The sequence below is a fragment of the Pseudorca crassidens genome, chromosome X (assembly GCF_039906515.1).
Source record: "Pseudorca crassidens isolate mPseCra1 chromosome X, mPseCra1.hap1, whole genome shotgun sequence".
Taxonomy (NCBI): Eukaryota; Metazoa; Chordata; class Mammalia; order Artiodactyla; family Delphinidae; genus Pseudorca; species Pseudorca crassidens.
Window position 1 is genome coordinate 4,834,126 of NC_090317.1, and position 17,781 is coordinate 4,851,906.

Genomic DNA, 17,781 nt, shown 5'->3' on the forward strand with positions numbered 1-17,781 from the left:
GAACGGCCCGGGGCAACTCTGGTTCACAGCCACGTGGAGTGCAGAGGTCCCCAAAGGACAATATGCGACTCACCAGCAGCCGAAGGTCCCACGCAGGTTTACGTGACTAAATTATCCTTAGGCTTTCAGTATGAGCAACTTCCTCATATTACATAAAAGTACCAAGTTTGCTTATTCATTGCTTGTCAAATGTAAGCATCGGTCTGATAGTTTACCACAGTCACTGCCTGTATACCAACTGGGCCACACAACTGAGTAATGGCTTCAGTGGTTAAGGATATTCTTTTAGGTCTACATTATATAATTTGCAAAGTCCTGTGTGATTGGATTGTAATCTATTTCTGTATGAAATAATGTCCTGCATAAGATCTTTCGGGAAACCTGATGCACTTCATTCACACTTCCGTTTCCACATTTCTCCTCGATTGTTTATCATCATCGGCTTACGTTCCTGGGTGCCCCTGCCAGTCTGGGAGCTCCTTGTGGGCAGCGACCACCTCTTCTTAATTTCTGGGTCCCCCCAGTGCCTGACGCATGGGAACGCTCAGTACTCGGTAGATGAAAACACAAGATGCCGAGCGACAACAAAGACGCGTGTAGGACCCTTGACGTTCAGAAAATCTATATAGAAAGGGTAAGCTATTTTCTTCGGGTAAATGTCACAGATCCTAAAACACACCAATCAGTGTCTCAAAATAAAAACCTCAATCAAACAAATATGCATTCCTACCCGGCCCAGTTCCATTTTGCTAAGAGAGAACAAGGGGGAGAACAAGGGGGAGAAACACATCACAGTAAGTTCTGCCAGTGATGTCCCTGCAAACTTGACTTGTCACACAATTGTCATTACCTTTGTATATCATAAATGAATTGCTCTAAATGGTGCAATTACAAGAATTTCTCCAAGTACAAATGGGTGACGGGAGATTATAGAATCTGTACAGAAATTGTCAACATTTTCTAAAAAACAATGGTTTTTTAAAAAGCCATGATAAATGCAGAAAAGGTGAAATTTATAGGACAAACAGTGCTCATCTATATTTTTTAATCAGAAAAGGAACACACCCCAGGTAACACTGCTTAGAACCCTGTAAAAATTCCCATTTCCTCTTTACTTGATACTCCAAATGCCGGAGCTGCGCTCAAGGCATTCCCTCTGTGTGCTTCTCAAATCCCAAACTAAACAAGCCCTGGAATCTGTCACTTTCCAAACGACTACACATTCCAACCATTACGAAATTGCAAAAGGCTTTCATGCAAGCAAGCAGAGGCCTTGAAACAAGAGGGCCAGCTTAAACGTGCATTTCCCCAGTGGGAAGAGAGAGCACACACACACTGGCGCGTGGCCAGCTGCCAGAGTGGAATAAACAAACCGAGGGCCAGACCGAGCACCGGGCCCTGCTGTTGCCCGACTACTCGTAGTGGGATTAAAGCTGCTGCTTACGCAAGACTGGCCTGGGACTGCAGGAAAACGTGCAAACCTTTACAGAGAGCAACCGCAAATATTGACTATTTAGAGCACTTAGAACAAATGGCTCAGTGGACATACTTCTGAGCCCTCACAAACAGGCTGGACTTTCCTTCTGAGCTTGGATGCAGTGAGGCTGGGAGAAGGGAAAGCCTGACTGTGCCTTTAATAAAATGTGCAGTCTTTCGCTTCAAAAATCACCATCGCCACGCTGGACCGAGAAATGGCCAAATGACTGTACTATCCTGTGACAGATCAATTATCTCTACTTTAGAAGCAAAGACCTTCAGTAAAGAGCACTCTCATATTAGCTGACAAGTACATACACCTGAACAGAGAGTAGAAAATGTTCCTTTTCCTTAAAGGACCATCTCAGTCCAGTCGCTGGAAAGAACCTTCTTATGATGTCTAACAACTTACAATGATTAAAGAAAATCCTTGACAATCAAAACTCAGAAATTTTCCAGAGCTTTAAAATAGTTTACATCTTAGTAAAAATAAAAAATGTATTATTCATGTTGTCAGGAAAAATGTAAGTTTAACACCAATCAAAATAAATGGTTTAGTGGGTCTTCCCTGGTGGCACAGTGGTTAACAATCTGCCTGCCAATGCAGGGGACATGGGTTTGAGCCCTGGTCTGGGAAGATCCCCCACGCCGCGGAGTAACTATGCCCGTGCGCCACAACTACCGAGCCTGTGCTCTAGAGCCCACGAGCCACAACTACTGAGCCCGTGAGCCACAACTACTGAAGCCCACGCTCCTAGAGCCCATGCTCCACAACAAGAGAAACCACTGCAATGAGAAGCCTGCGCACCGCAACAAAAGAGTAGCCCCCACTCACTGCAAGTAGAGAAAGCCCGCGTGCAGCAACGAAGACCCAACACAGCCAAAAATAATAAATTAATTAAATTAATTTAAAAAATAAATGGTTTAGTAATTAACAATTTTTAACTAAAGTTGTGTTTAAAAGCAAGTGTCACGGATGAATGGATAAAGAAGATGTGGCACATATATACAATGGAATATTACTCCGCCATAAAAAGAAACGAAATTGAGTTATTTGTAGTGAGGTGGATGGACCTAGAGTCTGTCATACAGAGTGAAGTAAGTCAGAAAGAGAAAAACAAATACCGTATGCTAACACATATATATGGAATCTAAAAAAAAAATGGTTATGAAGAACCTAGGGGCAGGATGGGAATAAAGACGCAGATCTACTAGAGAATGGACTTGAGGACACAGGGAAGGGGAAGGGTAAGCTGGGACGAAGCGAGAGAGTGGCATGGACATATATACACTACCAAATGTAAAAGAGATAGCTAGTGGGAAGCAGCCACATAGCACAGGGAGATCAGCTCGGTGCTTTGTGACCACCTAGAGGGGTGGGATAGGGAGGGTGAGAGGGAGGGAGACACAAGAGGGAAGAGATATGGGAACATATGTATATGTATAACTGATTCACTTTGTTATAAAGCAGAAACTAACACACCATTGTAAAGCAATTATACTCCAATAAAGATGTTTAAAAAAACCCATTAAAAACAGATGCTTAGTCAATAAAATAGTTGAGCCAAGTGGACTCAAAAAATAAAAAAATGAAAGCAAGTGTCATTTTTTAGTCTGCTATTTTTCCTTTCGTAATATTTTTGAAAAGCCACAAAAAAGAACGAAATAATGCCATTTGCAGCAACATGGATGGACCCAGAGATTGTCCATACTGAGCGAAATAAGACACAGAAAGACAAATATCATATGATATAGCTTGTAAGTGGAATCTTAAAAAAGGGTATAAACGAACTTAGTTACAAAACAGAAGTAGAGTCACAGATGTAGAAAATAAACTTATGGTCACCAGGGGGAAAGGTGGGGGGAGGGATAAACTGGGAGACTGGGAGTGACATATACACACTACTATATATAAAGTAGATAACTAATAAAGACCTACTGTATAGCACAGGGAACTCTACTCAGTACTCTGTGATGGCCTATATGGGAAAAGAATCTAAAAAAGAGTGGATACAGGTATATGTATAACAGATTCACTTTGCTGTACACCTGAAACTAACACTACATTGTAGATCAACTATACCCCAATAAAAATTTAAAATAAAATAAAAATTAATAAAAACGTACTACATAACATTATTTAAGTCCAGAAGTGGTACTCAGTCGACATCACTATAGTTCACGATGCTACTTCACTTACTTGTTGCTTGATTCTGGGGTTCCATCTAATGTAGTAATTCACCCAAAGTTCCAAGTGACGCATACTGGCAACTGGATATAAAACTCGATTGATGTCTTTAGTGTAGAAGGGATTTTTGAATTTGTCTTTATTACTGTTTATCAGCGACCATAAAGAAACAGTTCTTTCTGTAACTTTCTAGAGGAAAGAGAAAGTAGAAAGCCTAAGTAAAAACACACCCTGGTACACAAACCATTTTGCAGGTTGCGGCGCTACAGCTGAGCATCAACTTGAATCACACATGTACATTATCCCCATAATAGCTCAAAAAGCCTTCTGCACCTGCGAGTGCCGAGCACCACTTCCCAATATTTGCATAGATAATGGCTTGAGAGCCACTGTTTCTGCCTGAAGAGAGAGGGGAAGGATGCTCTAACATTAAATGCAACTCACTGACCTAAGAAGACTATTCCTGGCTAGGGAAAACATTTATGAACAGATGGGCAGTACGCTCTTTTGAATTCAGCAGCAAGAAAAATTATCATAAGATCTCGCTGACTTTTTCCATTTTTGTGTTTGTTAGAACTACAAAATCTCAACCTGTATCTACTTGACAGCAGGCATCTAGACAAAGCGCTATGTTAATCAAACATCCAGATGTTTAATGCATCATGCCAGTATCCAGATATTTGAAACACGTGGATAACTGACTTCACTGAATCTTCAATTTTCAGTCTGGTGTCCATCATCTCATACAGATATTCACATCTTCACTGTTTTTTAATTATAGATTTTTACCCATTTTGATCCTAAGTAGAGGAAAATCAAAACTTGGGAAATAAAAGTACAAATATTAAAATTACTGAAGGCAGAATTGGAAACTCTTCCTAGTAATGACATCAAGAAGAAAGGACCAGTAAGCTAAAACTGGAAGCTGAAAAGAACAGCTTGAAATAGTGACTGAAGAAATTGTTTGAACATACACGTTTCGTGAATGTGAACGGTAATAATAGCAGCATAATTTTGCCTTCCTTGGGATCCACCTAAAGCTTCACTTGTCCCTTTCTGATTCCACAGTCTACACTGCCTTGTGTTTATTGGCATGCTTGTTTTTATTTTTATACAGACACACAGTTGATTTAAAGTCAAACAGCTTGACAAGGTTTGTTATGAAAAAAGTAGTCTCTCACCTTTCTCCCCCAAGCAACTGTGTTTGATTTTTAAAATTGATTTGGTTATTTGGTACTTACCTCCACCCCCGTGAGAAACACCCTTTTCTTGTTACTTGCTGACTATAAAGTTACAGGCATTAACTGCTGACACTGCCACAGCGAGAACGTTCCTCCCCATCCTGCTGTGCTCACACCTTCTACCCTGCCTCAGACCCCCAGTTTACAGCGTTGCTCTGGTTAGATCCATGTTTAGGGTTTAGATTGCTATGACTCAGCAAATGCTATTCCCAGGTAAGTCATGTCTTTTCTACTCTGATTTCTTTTCCTGTTCAATTTCTGTTTTTGTTTTCCTTTAATTTAACAGCTGTCTATTCTGCTTGCTTACTTCTTTTGGCATCTATCACTCATTCAACCCCAAACTCTTCCTCCAATGTCTTTAAAACTCTGATCAGGACACTCAGCACATCTGGAGTCCCCAGGTGCATCCTGGGAGGAAGGAGCTGCCCCGGCCGCCCCCGCGCCATGCACCCAGCTCTCGTTCAGGAAGTCTCTTCTGTTTCGCCCTCTGAGGCTTCCCTCTGGCCTCTCTGTGCTGGAGCTCCTAGCTTCCTGAACTCCATGCAGTCTTCTTTCTTGATGCCACGTGTGTCTGAGGACACGTTTGGTCTACTTCACATCTGGTTGACAGTTGGGTGGCGAGAGGATTCTAGGTTGAAACCATTTTCCTTTAAAATTCGGAAGGCAACGCTCCGCTGACTTCTACTTTCCAATATTGCTGCTGAAGAATTCAGTCTTCCTTATTTCTGTTTCTTTGCAAATAACCTACTCTTCTTCTCTTTGGGAGCCTGATCTCCTAGTTTTCTTATCTCCATTTCCTACCTGTCTCTATGCCCTACTTTTTGGGAGACTTTCACCCTCATCTTACAACTCTTCTGCTGAATTTTAGATTTCTATTGATAGCACATTTTTTTTAATTAATTAATTTCTTTTTGGCTGCGTTGGGTCTTTGTTGCTGCGTGCAGGCTTTCTCTAGTTGTGGTGAGTGGGGGCTACTCTTTGTTGCAGCGCACCAGCTTCTCATTGCGGTGGCTTCTCTTGTTGCAGAGCACGGGCTCTAGGCACAAGGGCTTCAGTAGTTGTGGTGCACGGGCTTAGTTGCTCCGCGGCATGTGGGATCCTCCCCGTCCAGGGCTCAAACCCGTGTTCCCTGCATTGGCAGGTGGATTCTTAACCACTGCACCACCAGGGAAGTCCCTTATAGCATGTTTTTAATTTCAAGTTTTCTTATCTCTAAACGTTCTTTCTAAATAATATCCTGTTATTATTTCATGGTACCAATATTTTCCTATCTTTCTTGGGATATTAACTGATAGCTTCCTGTCTAGGTTTCTCCCCACCCTACATGGTAACTATTTTCTCCACGCTGTTTTATTTCCCTCCTGCTTGTTGCTATTATGTAAGCTCTGAAGTCATGCGGCTTGGCAACTTGAGCTTCACCATGGGGAACCCTAGCTGTTGGTAATCTTCAGGTCCTTCTTCTTGGGCTAGTCAGTTTCTCTAGAGATGATTCCTTCTTTTTTTTTTTTTTTTCCAAATTGAAGTGTCGTTCACGTACCATAAAATTCACCATTTTAAAGTCTACAATTCACTGGCTTTTAGTACTTTCCCAGTGTTGTCCAACTGCCACCTCTATGAAGCTCTAAGACATTTTCATCATCCCCAAGGGAAACCCTGTACACATTAAGAAGTCACTCCCCATTCTCCCCTCCCTCCAGCCCGTCAACCACAAATCTGCTTTCTGTCTCTATGGACTTGTTTTTCTGGAAGTTTCATATAGATGAAATCATACAATATGTGCCTTTTTTGTGTCTGGCTCCTTTCACTTAGCATGTTTTCAAGGTTCATCCATTTGTGGCATGGCTCAGAACGTCATTCCTTTTGATGGCTGAATAATATTCCACTGAATGGATAGACCACATTTAGTTCATCTATTCATCAGCTGATGGACAGTGGGGTTGTTGACGTCTTTTAGCTATTCTGAGTAGGGCTGCCGTGAACATCTGTGTCTAAGTTTTGTTTCAACCCCTGTTTTCATTCCTCTTGGGTACATGCCACTAGCAACATCCAAGGGTTCCATTTCCTCCCCATCCTTGCCAACAGGCTCTCATCTGAAAGATAAGGACCTGCTGCCAGAATGCTGGGAGTGAGCAGGCGGCATGGGCTGGGCCTTTCACAGACCAGCTCTTCCCATTCACCTCATCCCCTGAGGACACTCAGGTCCCCAGCCCGGATACCTACTCTCACCCTCTCTCGAGAAGAAACCTCTGTCCTTAACTCCAGAGACAAGTGGAGGTGATCTGGGGAAGCTACCTGCTCATTCTAAACAGACCCTCAGGTTATCTTTTTTGTTTTTTCCCTTCAGGTTATCGTACCCTTCCCTCTTTGTCCCATACGCTGGTACACCCTTGCCCCAGAACCCCTGAGTCATATGGGGTTGCTGTGATGCAAAGTGGCCTGGTTCTTGGCTTCCCCACTGCTGGTTTGCGAGTCACTTTTCTCAAGTAAAGTTATTTCCCACTTATCTACTTAGTTTCCAGCTTCCAAGTTTGTTGCTGTGTCTCCTTCCTTATTTCCCCCTGTTCTTGTGGGTTTATGCCTTTTAAAAAAAAATTTCCCTTATTGACATTTTTATGGCATTTTGGGAGGGTGACCTTGCATGCCTTTAACAGCCATTCCTACTCTAATAGCTAAGATATGGAAGCAACCTAACTGTCCATCAACAGATGACTGGATAAAGAAGATGTGCTAGGGGCTTCCCTGGTGGCACAGTGGTTAAGAATCCACCTGCCAATGCAGGGGACACGGGTTCGATCCCTGGCCCGGTAAGATCCCACATGCCGTGGAGCAACGAAGCCTGTGCGCCACAACTACTGAGCCTGCACTCTAGAGCCGGTGAGCCACAACTACTGAGTCCGTGTGCCACAACTACTAAAGCCCGCGCACCTAGAGCCTGTGCTCCGCAACAAGAGAAGCCACTGCAATGAGAAGCCCGTGCACTGCAATGAAGAGTAGCCCCCGCTCGCCACAACTAGAGAAAAGCCCGCGCGCAGCAACGAAGACTCAATGCAGCCAAAAATAAAATAAATAAAAATAAATTTTAAAAAAAGAAGAAGATGTGCTATGTATATACAATGGAATATTACTCAGCCATTAAAGAATAAAATAATGCCATTTGCAGCAACACGGATGGACCTGGAGGGTATTATACTAAGTGAAATAAGTCAGACAGAGAATGACAAATACTGTATGTGTCCACTTACGTGAGGAATCTATAAAGCAAAAGTGAGCAAATGTAACAAAACAGAAACAGACTCACCAATATAGAGAACGAACTAGTGGTTACTAGCGGGGAGAGGGAAGGTGGGAGGGGCAAGATAGGGGTGGGGGATTAAGACGTACAAACTACTAGGTATAAAATAAACAAGCTATAAGGATATGTAGCACAGGGAAATATAGCTGTTATTTTGTAATAACTTTAAATGGAGTATAATCTATAAAACTATTGAATCACTGTGTTGTACACCTGAAACTTATACAATATTGTAATCATCTATACCTCAACAAAAAAGTCATTCCTACTCCCTGAAGGCAAAGTCAATGTCTTACCCCCGAAATAAACACGATACACTCAACAACCCCTGGTTGAAGTGAAAACGCCCAAGCTTGGGGTACAGAATGAGACACTTTGCATTAACCACAAACCAAGCTATCAAATTCTTTGTTATTTCACAGCAGACTAAACACGTTTTGGTGAGTCTTTAGCTAAAAAGATGTTAAAGATGTTAAAACACTCACCTGTTTCTCTCGAGCGGACTCACAGTTGTATAAGAAAGTACCAAAGCGGCAACTGTACAGATGATCCAAAATTATAATCAAAAACCGTTCATTGAACTCAAAAGCTGTAGGGAACTAGACGAAAACAAACAAGCAAACAACGCATGAAAACTTGGGGCTGATCTCACACAGAGCCGAAAAGAGGTGCATAAATGCTCCAGGAGGACAGCTGAGGCTGTGGTCTGCAGCGTGCTACAGCTCACCTGTTGGTGCTTTGCACAGGGCTGAAGAGCTTAACTGAGCGTCAAGTAAAGGAACAAAGAGGGAAAAAGGGAAAATAAGCCCATTTTCTGGGCTCTCCTGAGCGTACAGGACACACAGGATGGTTTAATTATTTACGGTAGTCTAAGGTAGCAGACTCGCCTACACACAAATGCCAGTGTAGGATGAACTGGAAAAGACGACTTGCTATTGTCAATTATGCGGCTCCTCCACCAGCAGAGAGAGTACAGTTAAATAGTAAAATTTTAAAACGTTATTATGAAAAATCCCAGTCAATATAAATAGTAGTGAGAATAAAAAAAGTGAACCCCGTGTACCCATCACCCGGCTTCAACAGTTATCCGCACGTGGCCAAACTTGTTGCATCTCTATCCCTACCCTGTGTTACTCTGAGGCAAATCCCAGATATTACATCAAAATATTTCAACATTAAGTCAGATGTATTTTCATCCTAATATCTCTTACCTGTTTTGACATCTGCCATACACAATCAACAAACTGGAGAAAAATAGGAGATCGGTCAGCGTCGGCGTGGTTTTTATCGCCATGACCTATTCTCTGAAAGGAAGTGATGATTTGTTTTAATCTCTGGGTACAAAACTGAGGAAGCATATTACTCACAAAGTGTGACAATCACAACTCGGCAATCTGCATTCTAAACGCCAAGCTTCCCAGAGAGTGAATAGTATTTTTTTTTCCCATGGCAATACAGAAAATAACGTATGGTTTCAAAATAATGGAAATTAAGTATATAAACTTCTATAATATATCAATACAAACTGAGAAAGCATCATGATGCTATGTGAACGTGACAACTATTTTATCCGATTGGAATTTTGTACAAGTCGTGGGCAGCTGCAGGTAGAGTTAAGTTACCAGTTGCTAAGGGACCAATCCCAAAGTTTCAAGTCTTGAAACCATGTCCAAAAGGGTGTGATTATTATAATTAAAAGTTCTTTAAAAAAAAGGTTCTTTCTCAAAAACAAGACAAAAACCTCACCATTTATTCATTTACTAAACAATGACTCTTTCTACTTGACGATGCTATTCACACTACTTGTGAAATTCAGATGAAGGCTACAAGGCTACACAGCAGTGTTTCTGAAACTGTCTATGGATTCTCTTCATGAGAACCATGTGGGGAACTTGTTCAAAATGCTTATTCAAAGGGTGCCTGGAAACAAGACACCCTTTTAATAGGAAATTTAATTTTAATAGGCTCTTTAGGAAAATAGGAAATATGAATTTTAATAGGTTCTTTTGGTTTTCAAAATGTCTATCAGAGAATAGTAAAAGCCTCAACAAAAAGTCTAGCATTTCTACAAAATATTTGGCTCTAATAGTTATAATATTAGTTGAGAAAGGAGTATCTTCCTTCTTTTGCACAATTTCAATTTAAACACTTTTTGTATTACTTTCAAGCGAAACTATTAATAGTGCAGATGGACAAACATGTCTCCTAAAAAGACTGGCTAAACCCAAGGCGTCACACATTTTCAAACCTGCAGAGTGTTTTTCATTACACTCCTCAGATTTTCTTTTTAAAAGGAAATCACTGGTTTCACAAATAGTTTTTTTAATCCCAGATGGTGGTGATCAGACATTTAAAAAACTAGCTTTATTGTTTACTTACAGATGCGAATTTGTGTCCAAAACTGATCCATTCTTTTTGGACCAATATTTCAAAGCCCTCGATGCTCCGGTAATAACTGTCCAACATCAGCATGGCCAGGGATGTCAGCTGGGCAGTCCTGTCCCATCCGTCGCTGCAGTGCACCACCACCGAGCTCTTCCCTGAAGAAACCCTGTCTGCGACCTGGATGGCTCCCGTCAAAACGAGCTGCCAAAGAAAAACATGCGAGTCAGTAGCGAGCTGGAAGGGACTGCTTGAATTTGAACTGATAGCTTTTAGCCCTAGTTAAAGTTCGTTTTAAAATACTATTAATGTCTAGAACAGAAAGAGTTCTGAAAACGGAAGGCCAGAAGCTGCAGGGTCTGTTGCTTTTCCTCTAAAGAAACTGCCTTCGAATGCAAGTAGGTATTAAAAAACAAGACAAATACACGAAAACCAAACCGCATTTCAAGCTTTCTTTCACATATGTGATTGTACGAGTTCACTAGGGCTGTCGTAACAAAGTCACACAGACTGGGTGGCTTAAATGACAGAAATGTATTATCTCCCAGTTCTGGAGGCTGGAAGTCCAAGATCAAGGTGTGGGCAGGGTCACGCTCCCTCTGAAGGCTCCAGGGAAGGACCTGATCCAGGCCCATCTCAAAGCTTCTGGTAGTTCCTTGCCTTCTGGCAGCATAACTCCAATCTTCAGATGGTATTTTCCCTGAGCATGTATCTGTGTCCAAATTTCCCCTTTTCATAAGGACACCAGCCTTATCGAATGAAGGGTCCACCCTACTCCAGTCAGACCTCATCTTAACCAATCACATCTGCAGTGACCCTGTTTGCAAATAAGGTCACACCCTAAGGTACTGGGGGTCAGGACGTCAACATATAAACTTTGGGAGGACACAATGCAACCAATAACAGTGATCACGTTAGAAAAATCACTGGCCCAAGAGGTCCAGTCTAGACCTTAAAGGCATGATACAATGGAAATCACCTTCTGGCCTTTAAACCGACAAGATATGAACCCTTATGTGGCTCATAAATTGCGGAATCCTCACCTGAAGATAAACTGACAGCCTCTAGTAGAAATCTGAGACCTAGCAGTGACTAAATGTATGCGTACGAAGAGCTACTGCTCTGATGGCATTTTTTGATGATTTAAGTATTTACAGAAGTACACTTTACAAACAGTAGAATTTACCTGTAAGTGTACACTTCGATATGGTTTAATACACTTATACAGTTTTGCGACCATCACCACCATCCAGTGGCAGAGCAGTTCTATTACCCAAGATAGTTCCGGGTGCCAATCCCTGTTCCCACCCTCAGCCCCAGACAACCAATGATTTGCTTTCTGTCTCTACAGTTTTGCCTTTACTAGAAATTTCACAGAAATGGAATTCTACAGTAGCTGGTCTTTTATGCCTGGCTTCTTTCACTCAGCATAATGTTTTCAAGGTTCATCCATGTTGTAGCCTGTACTGGTTAGGCTCCATGACCAAAGGGCTGGGTTTGAAACCTCATTCTATTTTTAACATGTCTCACCTTGAGCCAATAACATAACTGTGGTTCTTTTCTTGCTCAAGTGAGGAGTGAATGGTACCCCCAACCAGTATATTCACCTTTTCAGACCTGTGTAGTTATTTCCTTTAAAAAATTAAACACACCTATGCAGTGGTTAAGAATCCATCTGCCAATGCAGGGGACACGGGTTCGAGCCCTGGTCCAGGAAGATCCCACATGCCGCGGAGCAACTAAGCCCGTGAGCCACAACTACTGAGCCCACACGCTGCAATTAGTGAAGCCTGTGAGCTCTACAGCCCGTGCTCTGCAACAAGAGAAGTGACCGCAATGAGAAGCCCGCGCACCGCAACAAAAAGCAGCCCCCGCTCACCACAAGTAGAGAAAGCCCGCGCGCAGCAACAAAGACCCAAAGCAGCCCCAAAATAAATTAATAATAATAAAAAAAATTTAAACCCACCTAAACTGTATCTTTTTGCTTTGTCTACAAAAGCCCTTGAAGAGCCATTCTCAAAATCTACAGAAAAGTTATAAAGGTACTACAGAAGGTTCCCATATACTCGACCCAATTTCCCCTATTATTGACATCTTAGAATAGTATGGTACATCTGTCACAACTATGAACCAATATAGATATATTATTAAATTATTAATAAACTTAATTTTAATGAAGGCCATGCTTTATTCAGATTTCCTTAGTTTTTACCTAATGTTCTCTTATTCTAGTCCAGAATCCTATCCACGATACCATATTACATTTAGTTGTCACAATTAGATTTTTTGCAATTCATTTTTGAGGATGATAAACTATGAAAAAAAACCCGAAAGTTCGAGAGACTGACTAAAATTATAACTCCTGTCAAGTTGGAAAATAAATTTTGACTAGAAAACACTCTATCTTCAGAATCCACCTATTTAAGGTTGGCTTTTTGTTTGTTTATAGAACTAAATGGTGGCTTCTAAAATTGTTAGTTCCCTCACATAACTTCAAGTACTTTTTTTTTAATTATTATTTATTTTATCTATTTATTTTTGGCTGTGTTGGGTCTTTGTTGCTGTGCGCGGGCTTTCTCTAGTTGCAGCGAGCGGGGGCTACTCTTCGTTGCGGTGCATGGGCTTCTCATTGCAGTGGCTTCTCTTGTTGTGGAGCATGGGCTCTAGGCGTGCAGGCTTCAGTAGTTGTGGCACAAGGGCTCAGTAGTTGTGACTCATGGGCTCTAGAACGCAGGCTCAGTAGTTGTGGCACACGGGCTTAGTTGCTCCACGGCATGTGGGATCTTCCCGGGCCAGGGATCGAACCTCTGTCCCCTGCATTGGCAGGCGGATTCTTAACCACTGCGCCACCAGGGAAGTCCCAACTTCAAGTACTTTTAAAAGAATGGAGGTTTTTGATGCCTCTATCAAGATGAAGGATTGAATATAATAAAAACACAAAACTCATTCTTTAAACAAAGTCAATTTGAGGTAAGTTTCAATAAAAACAATTGCTCTAGGTTCTTGAGGGTCATACCCAGTAATGGTTCAATAATAAATTATCTACTCCTAAATAAACCTGGGTGAAAGCCTCAACTACTTGCTATTGACGAGTTGGAAAGTGACATCTCTACAAACTCTAAAAAATATTCTGGAGATAATATTGTGAAATCTTTAATTTAGGTAAGCAAATTGTAAAGAAACACAAAATTGTCAAATGTAGAGCTACATACAACAAATATTTTCTCTCTCGCTGTTCAGTTTTTTTTTAAATTTAAGGAATCAAAAAAATTTCCTGATCCACTAAACCATTACTTTCTTTTTTATATATGTGTATCTTTTTTCAAAAAGATATACTTGCCTTGATATGTTCCAACCAGTGAGTAGATTCTAAACTGGACAACCAGTGGGATTCTTCCACATTAGGATAAACAATGTCTTTGACTTTCTTCAAAGATTCCCGCATGACATGAATGTTATGAATGTCTAAGAAGAAAAGTTCGGCGTTATGATACGCATCATCACTTTCATATCCTCCTCCTGTCGCCTAAGAAACAATAAGATACACAAAACAGTAAGTTGGGTTTTCTATTGCTTCAGTAACTTACACAAATATTTCAAAGGTTATTGGTCCTCCAAATCTCAACCTAAAAACTTGCAACTTAGATACGATAATTGATGTGACCCGACTTCCTATCTGACGCTAGGCGTCAACAACATTAGTCACACTTTGAGCTAGGGAAAAAAGACGGTGAGTTGGCAATTTCCGGAGGATCTGTATTTGTGAGAAAAAATCATTTTCAAAATGTTCTATAATTACTAGCTCTTCTTCTGGATCTGGAAAGGCAAGAGCAGGTTCTGAATGGTCGTTGTCTTCCATCGGATTTTAACAGTACTCTTCAGGGGCAGGCTCCCATGGGACTGGACGGGCTAGAGGAAAACGACAGGCTTTGGAGACAGATAGACCCAGGTCGATAGCTCAGTTTCAGCCCCTCTTTGCTGTGTGATAAGGGGCAAGGCACTTAACCTCTCTGCGCCTCAACGCTGTCTCCTGTAGAACAGGGGATAATACTACCCAGGTCTCATAAGATTAAAAGGAGCCAGGCTCTATAACAGTTAACACCAGCCACCATTTAATGATACTGTGATTCTTGCTTTACATAATTTTATCTAACTCTTACAGCAATGCTGCAAGACAGGTATTACTAACTGCATTTTGAAAATGAGAAGAGATGCTATTTAACTACACCCAAAGTCAGAGGTAAGCAGCAGAATTTAAGTCATCTGACTTCACAGCCTGAACCTTTTCTAGTGCCCCATGACTGTCTGTGTGCTATGCAAACACCAGGACAGTGCTGCACGTGGTGGGCCCTGGAGGGACAAAAGGTTTCAAGCGGGGACGAGATGGCTACCACCTGCCGTGGCGCCTACCAGCATCCACCCGCTAGGCTGGGCGTCACTTCCCTTTCACAGGGTCGTGAAGATGCCTCTTTTCCACGAAGACAAAAAGAAACACTCCGGCTTTGTTTAGGAACCTGGCTGCATTCTGCTTAATGCTTTAAAATGCCATGGAACGTGTGGCCTCCGGCCTTTTAAGAAAAAGTTAAATTATTCGGGGACCTTCGAAGAAAGCAAGCTGAAATGGAAGGATGCTAATTAACATCATAAAAACATATGAATATGTAAACTCACCAGTAAAGGTAAGTAAACAGTCAAAGCCAAGTTGCACTATCTCGGCAGTGCCCGCAGGTAAAGGACAGACAAGCGACATGCCTGCCATTGCCACGGAATACCTCTTCTCTTTTCATTTACAATTGAAGGAATATAAACTTGTAGCTCGGGACAGAAGGGCCAATACATCCTATGGTTTTTTTCCGGGGTTAGTCACAGAGAAGGTTTCCTGCAGTAGAAGTAAGGCTACCACTTGAACTTCAAACCTGGAGACCTATGTACAAGCCAGAGGCCTTGATCTCCAGAGACTCTAGGTAAGAAATTGTATTTTATTTAGACAGAAATGTGTTTTTAAAGCTTGCTACAAATGGCATCAGTAGTAAGTAGACAATAAACGTTCACTTTGTTTTTAAATAGTTATCAGCTAATGAATCCATACACAAATGGGTCATATTCCCCTCTCCTTGGTTACCCCTACCTCAGGGAATAACACCTTGCAGCTGCCATCAGAGGTCACAACAGAGGTGCACCTATCCCCCTGGCAGTCACTGTTGTGAACTGGATCTGCAAGCCTCTCACACGAGGACACACGTTACCCTCCCACGGACATGTGACCTGTTTCTCTGTACATGTGGTTTGTAAACAGTTAGTGATTTTCAAAGACATTCCTAACTCTGGAGTTTCTTTCGTAGATCACTGAAGATGATAGGAGGAAAAAGTAATAATTCATTGCCAAAGTTTCTGCCAAAAACAGACATTAACACAGTCCTGCTTTAATTCATCACAGGCTGCTGGATCTTATCTGCCTCTAGGTTTCCTTTGTTTGTTTTTTTCTTTAATTTAAAATGGTGCAATGTTGCTTGTTACATACAGGGCTGTAAATGTCTAAATATCCACAAGGGCAGAACAATTCGGTCCAAAGAGGAGAGAATTCAGAAGGGTAAAAATCAATCAGTCAAGCAGAGACTGAGTCCCCAAAAGTTCAAATTCCACATCTCTGATTAGTTTTGAAGTTTTCTTTTCAGTTCTCTTCAACAAAAAAGAACCACCCATGTCACCTAGTACAACCACGTACACAGCCTGTTGCTATGGATACAGATGACTAGGAAGACACGGTCGAGGGAGGAGGGGAACCTGAGTGTGTTTTTTTAGAGAATGATGCACAGATCTTTCAAGCCTAGGTTTTTTTGCTTAATTTTTTCCTTCCCTTCATTCCTAAATGGACTAGAAACACAGGCATATTTCCTGAGTGTTAAAAAGGCATTCAAGAATTCTACTGCTACAACAATGAGCTTTAGAGTTAATACAATAAAGTTATTCATTTTATACATTTTATATACTTAAAAAAATTCTTTCTAAATACCCCATTTTAATGTTATATGATATCTGTTTCAGGCTAAATGTATACATGGAAATACTTCATTTTATACATGTATTCAACTCTGAATTATACCTGAAGGATAGCAGGAACAGAAATATAAAGGTAAGGATAATACAACAAGATATTCATATTTAGACTTAATTTCCTAAATGTTGTGTTACATTTCCTAACCTATTTATCGATTTCACTACCTGACTGCTTTACAAATAATTTCAATACCATTTTCGTCTTGTAAAACAAAACCAACTGCAGTAACAAATACCGGGTCCAAAAGTAAATGTGTAAGGTGCACAATCTGTGTGCAAATAATTATGAGTGGAGCCCCACACACACGCCTGTGCAGACAGACATCACAGGGTCCATTTAGGAAGCTACTGAAACTATCTGAGCTGCTTGAGGACTTGTTTTGCTTTCAGGTTCTTGTCTTGTGCTCTGAATAATTGAAGATGCCAGATAAATGACCTTGGGATAAGCAAAATATTCAAGATGATGAAATTTAAGCCTACATCTGACAAGAAGCCATACATCTGAAAGGTGGAATGGGGCAGGCCCACTGTGAATACTTATAAGTGACAGCTGGCAATGGGAGAGGGAAAGGGAAAAAAAAAACAAAAAGGTTAAACTGAATGTCAAAGGTATTTCTGAATCTTGGGCCCTGTAGTGCAGGGGCAAACAGCCTTCCACCTTGAACATCTGCTGAGGAGTCCTGCAGGCAACACTGCCTTGTCATTCAACTTTAGGGGCAGTCTGCATACTCTGCTTAAGAAGGCCAAGACGACCCTTGAGACAGATTTCTTTGAAAATATTACCATTATGTGTATAACTGTAAAACTCACATACATGGATCTACTCATTTCTTGGATTGTCTCATATAAATGAGAACACACACTTCTGAGTATGGTGAAGAGAATGCTTAGATAAAGCTACAAATTTAGGATTTTAACAACTACAGCTTCCCACAATCCTCACAGATGCCTCACTAGTGTACACACTGAGAATCACTGTCAACAGCCTAAAGAGCTCCAAAGAGATTCTCTTTCCCAAGTTCACTACAGCTCTAGACTTCTACTTTACCTAAAGCTTATTTTCATTTGGCTTTAATGTATTCAACTTTTAAGATATGTTTTGTGATTAAAACTACTTTCTACCTTCAGTGAACTCGTTTTCCTCT

General features: G+C 41.2%; 1 protein-coding gene across 5 annotated transcripts in view; it reads right to left on the reverse strand.

Annotated features, from left to right (window-relative positions):
• Nucleotides 1-17,781, reverse strand: part of MTM1 (myotubularin 1) — a 98,440-nt gene that overhangs the window by 5,631 nt on the left and 75,028 nt on the right. For all 5 annotated transcript variants that reach the window (XM_067724563.1, XM_067724562.1, XM_067724561.1 and 2 more), the window contains 5 exons: nucleotides 13,920-14,105; nucleotides 10,577-10,783; nucleotides 9,409-9,501; nucleotides 8,683-8,796; nucleotides 3,677-3,853 (listed from right to left, as the gene is read on the reverse strand). In XM_067724563.1, the coding sequence (XP_067580664.1) occupies nucleotides 3,677-3,853; nucleotides 8,683-8,796; nucleotides 9,409-9,501; nucleotides 10,577-10,783; nucleotides 13,920-14,105 (777 nt within the window). The remainder of the gene's footprint in view (nucleotides 1-3,676; nucleotides 3,854-8,682; nucleotides 8,797-9,408; nucleotides 9,502-10,576; nucleotides 10,784-13,919; nucleotides 14,106-17,781) is intronic.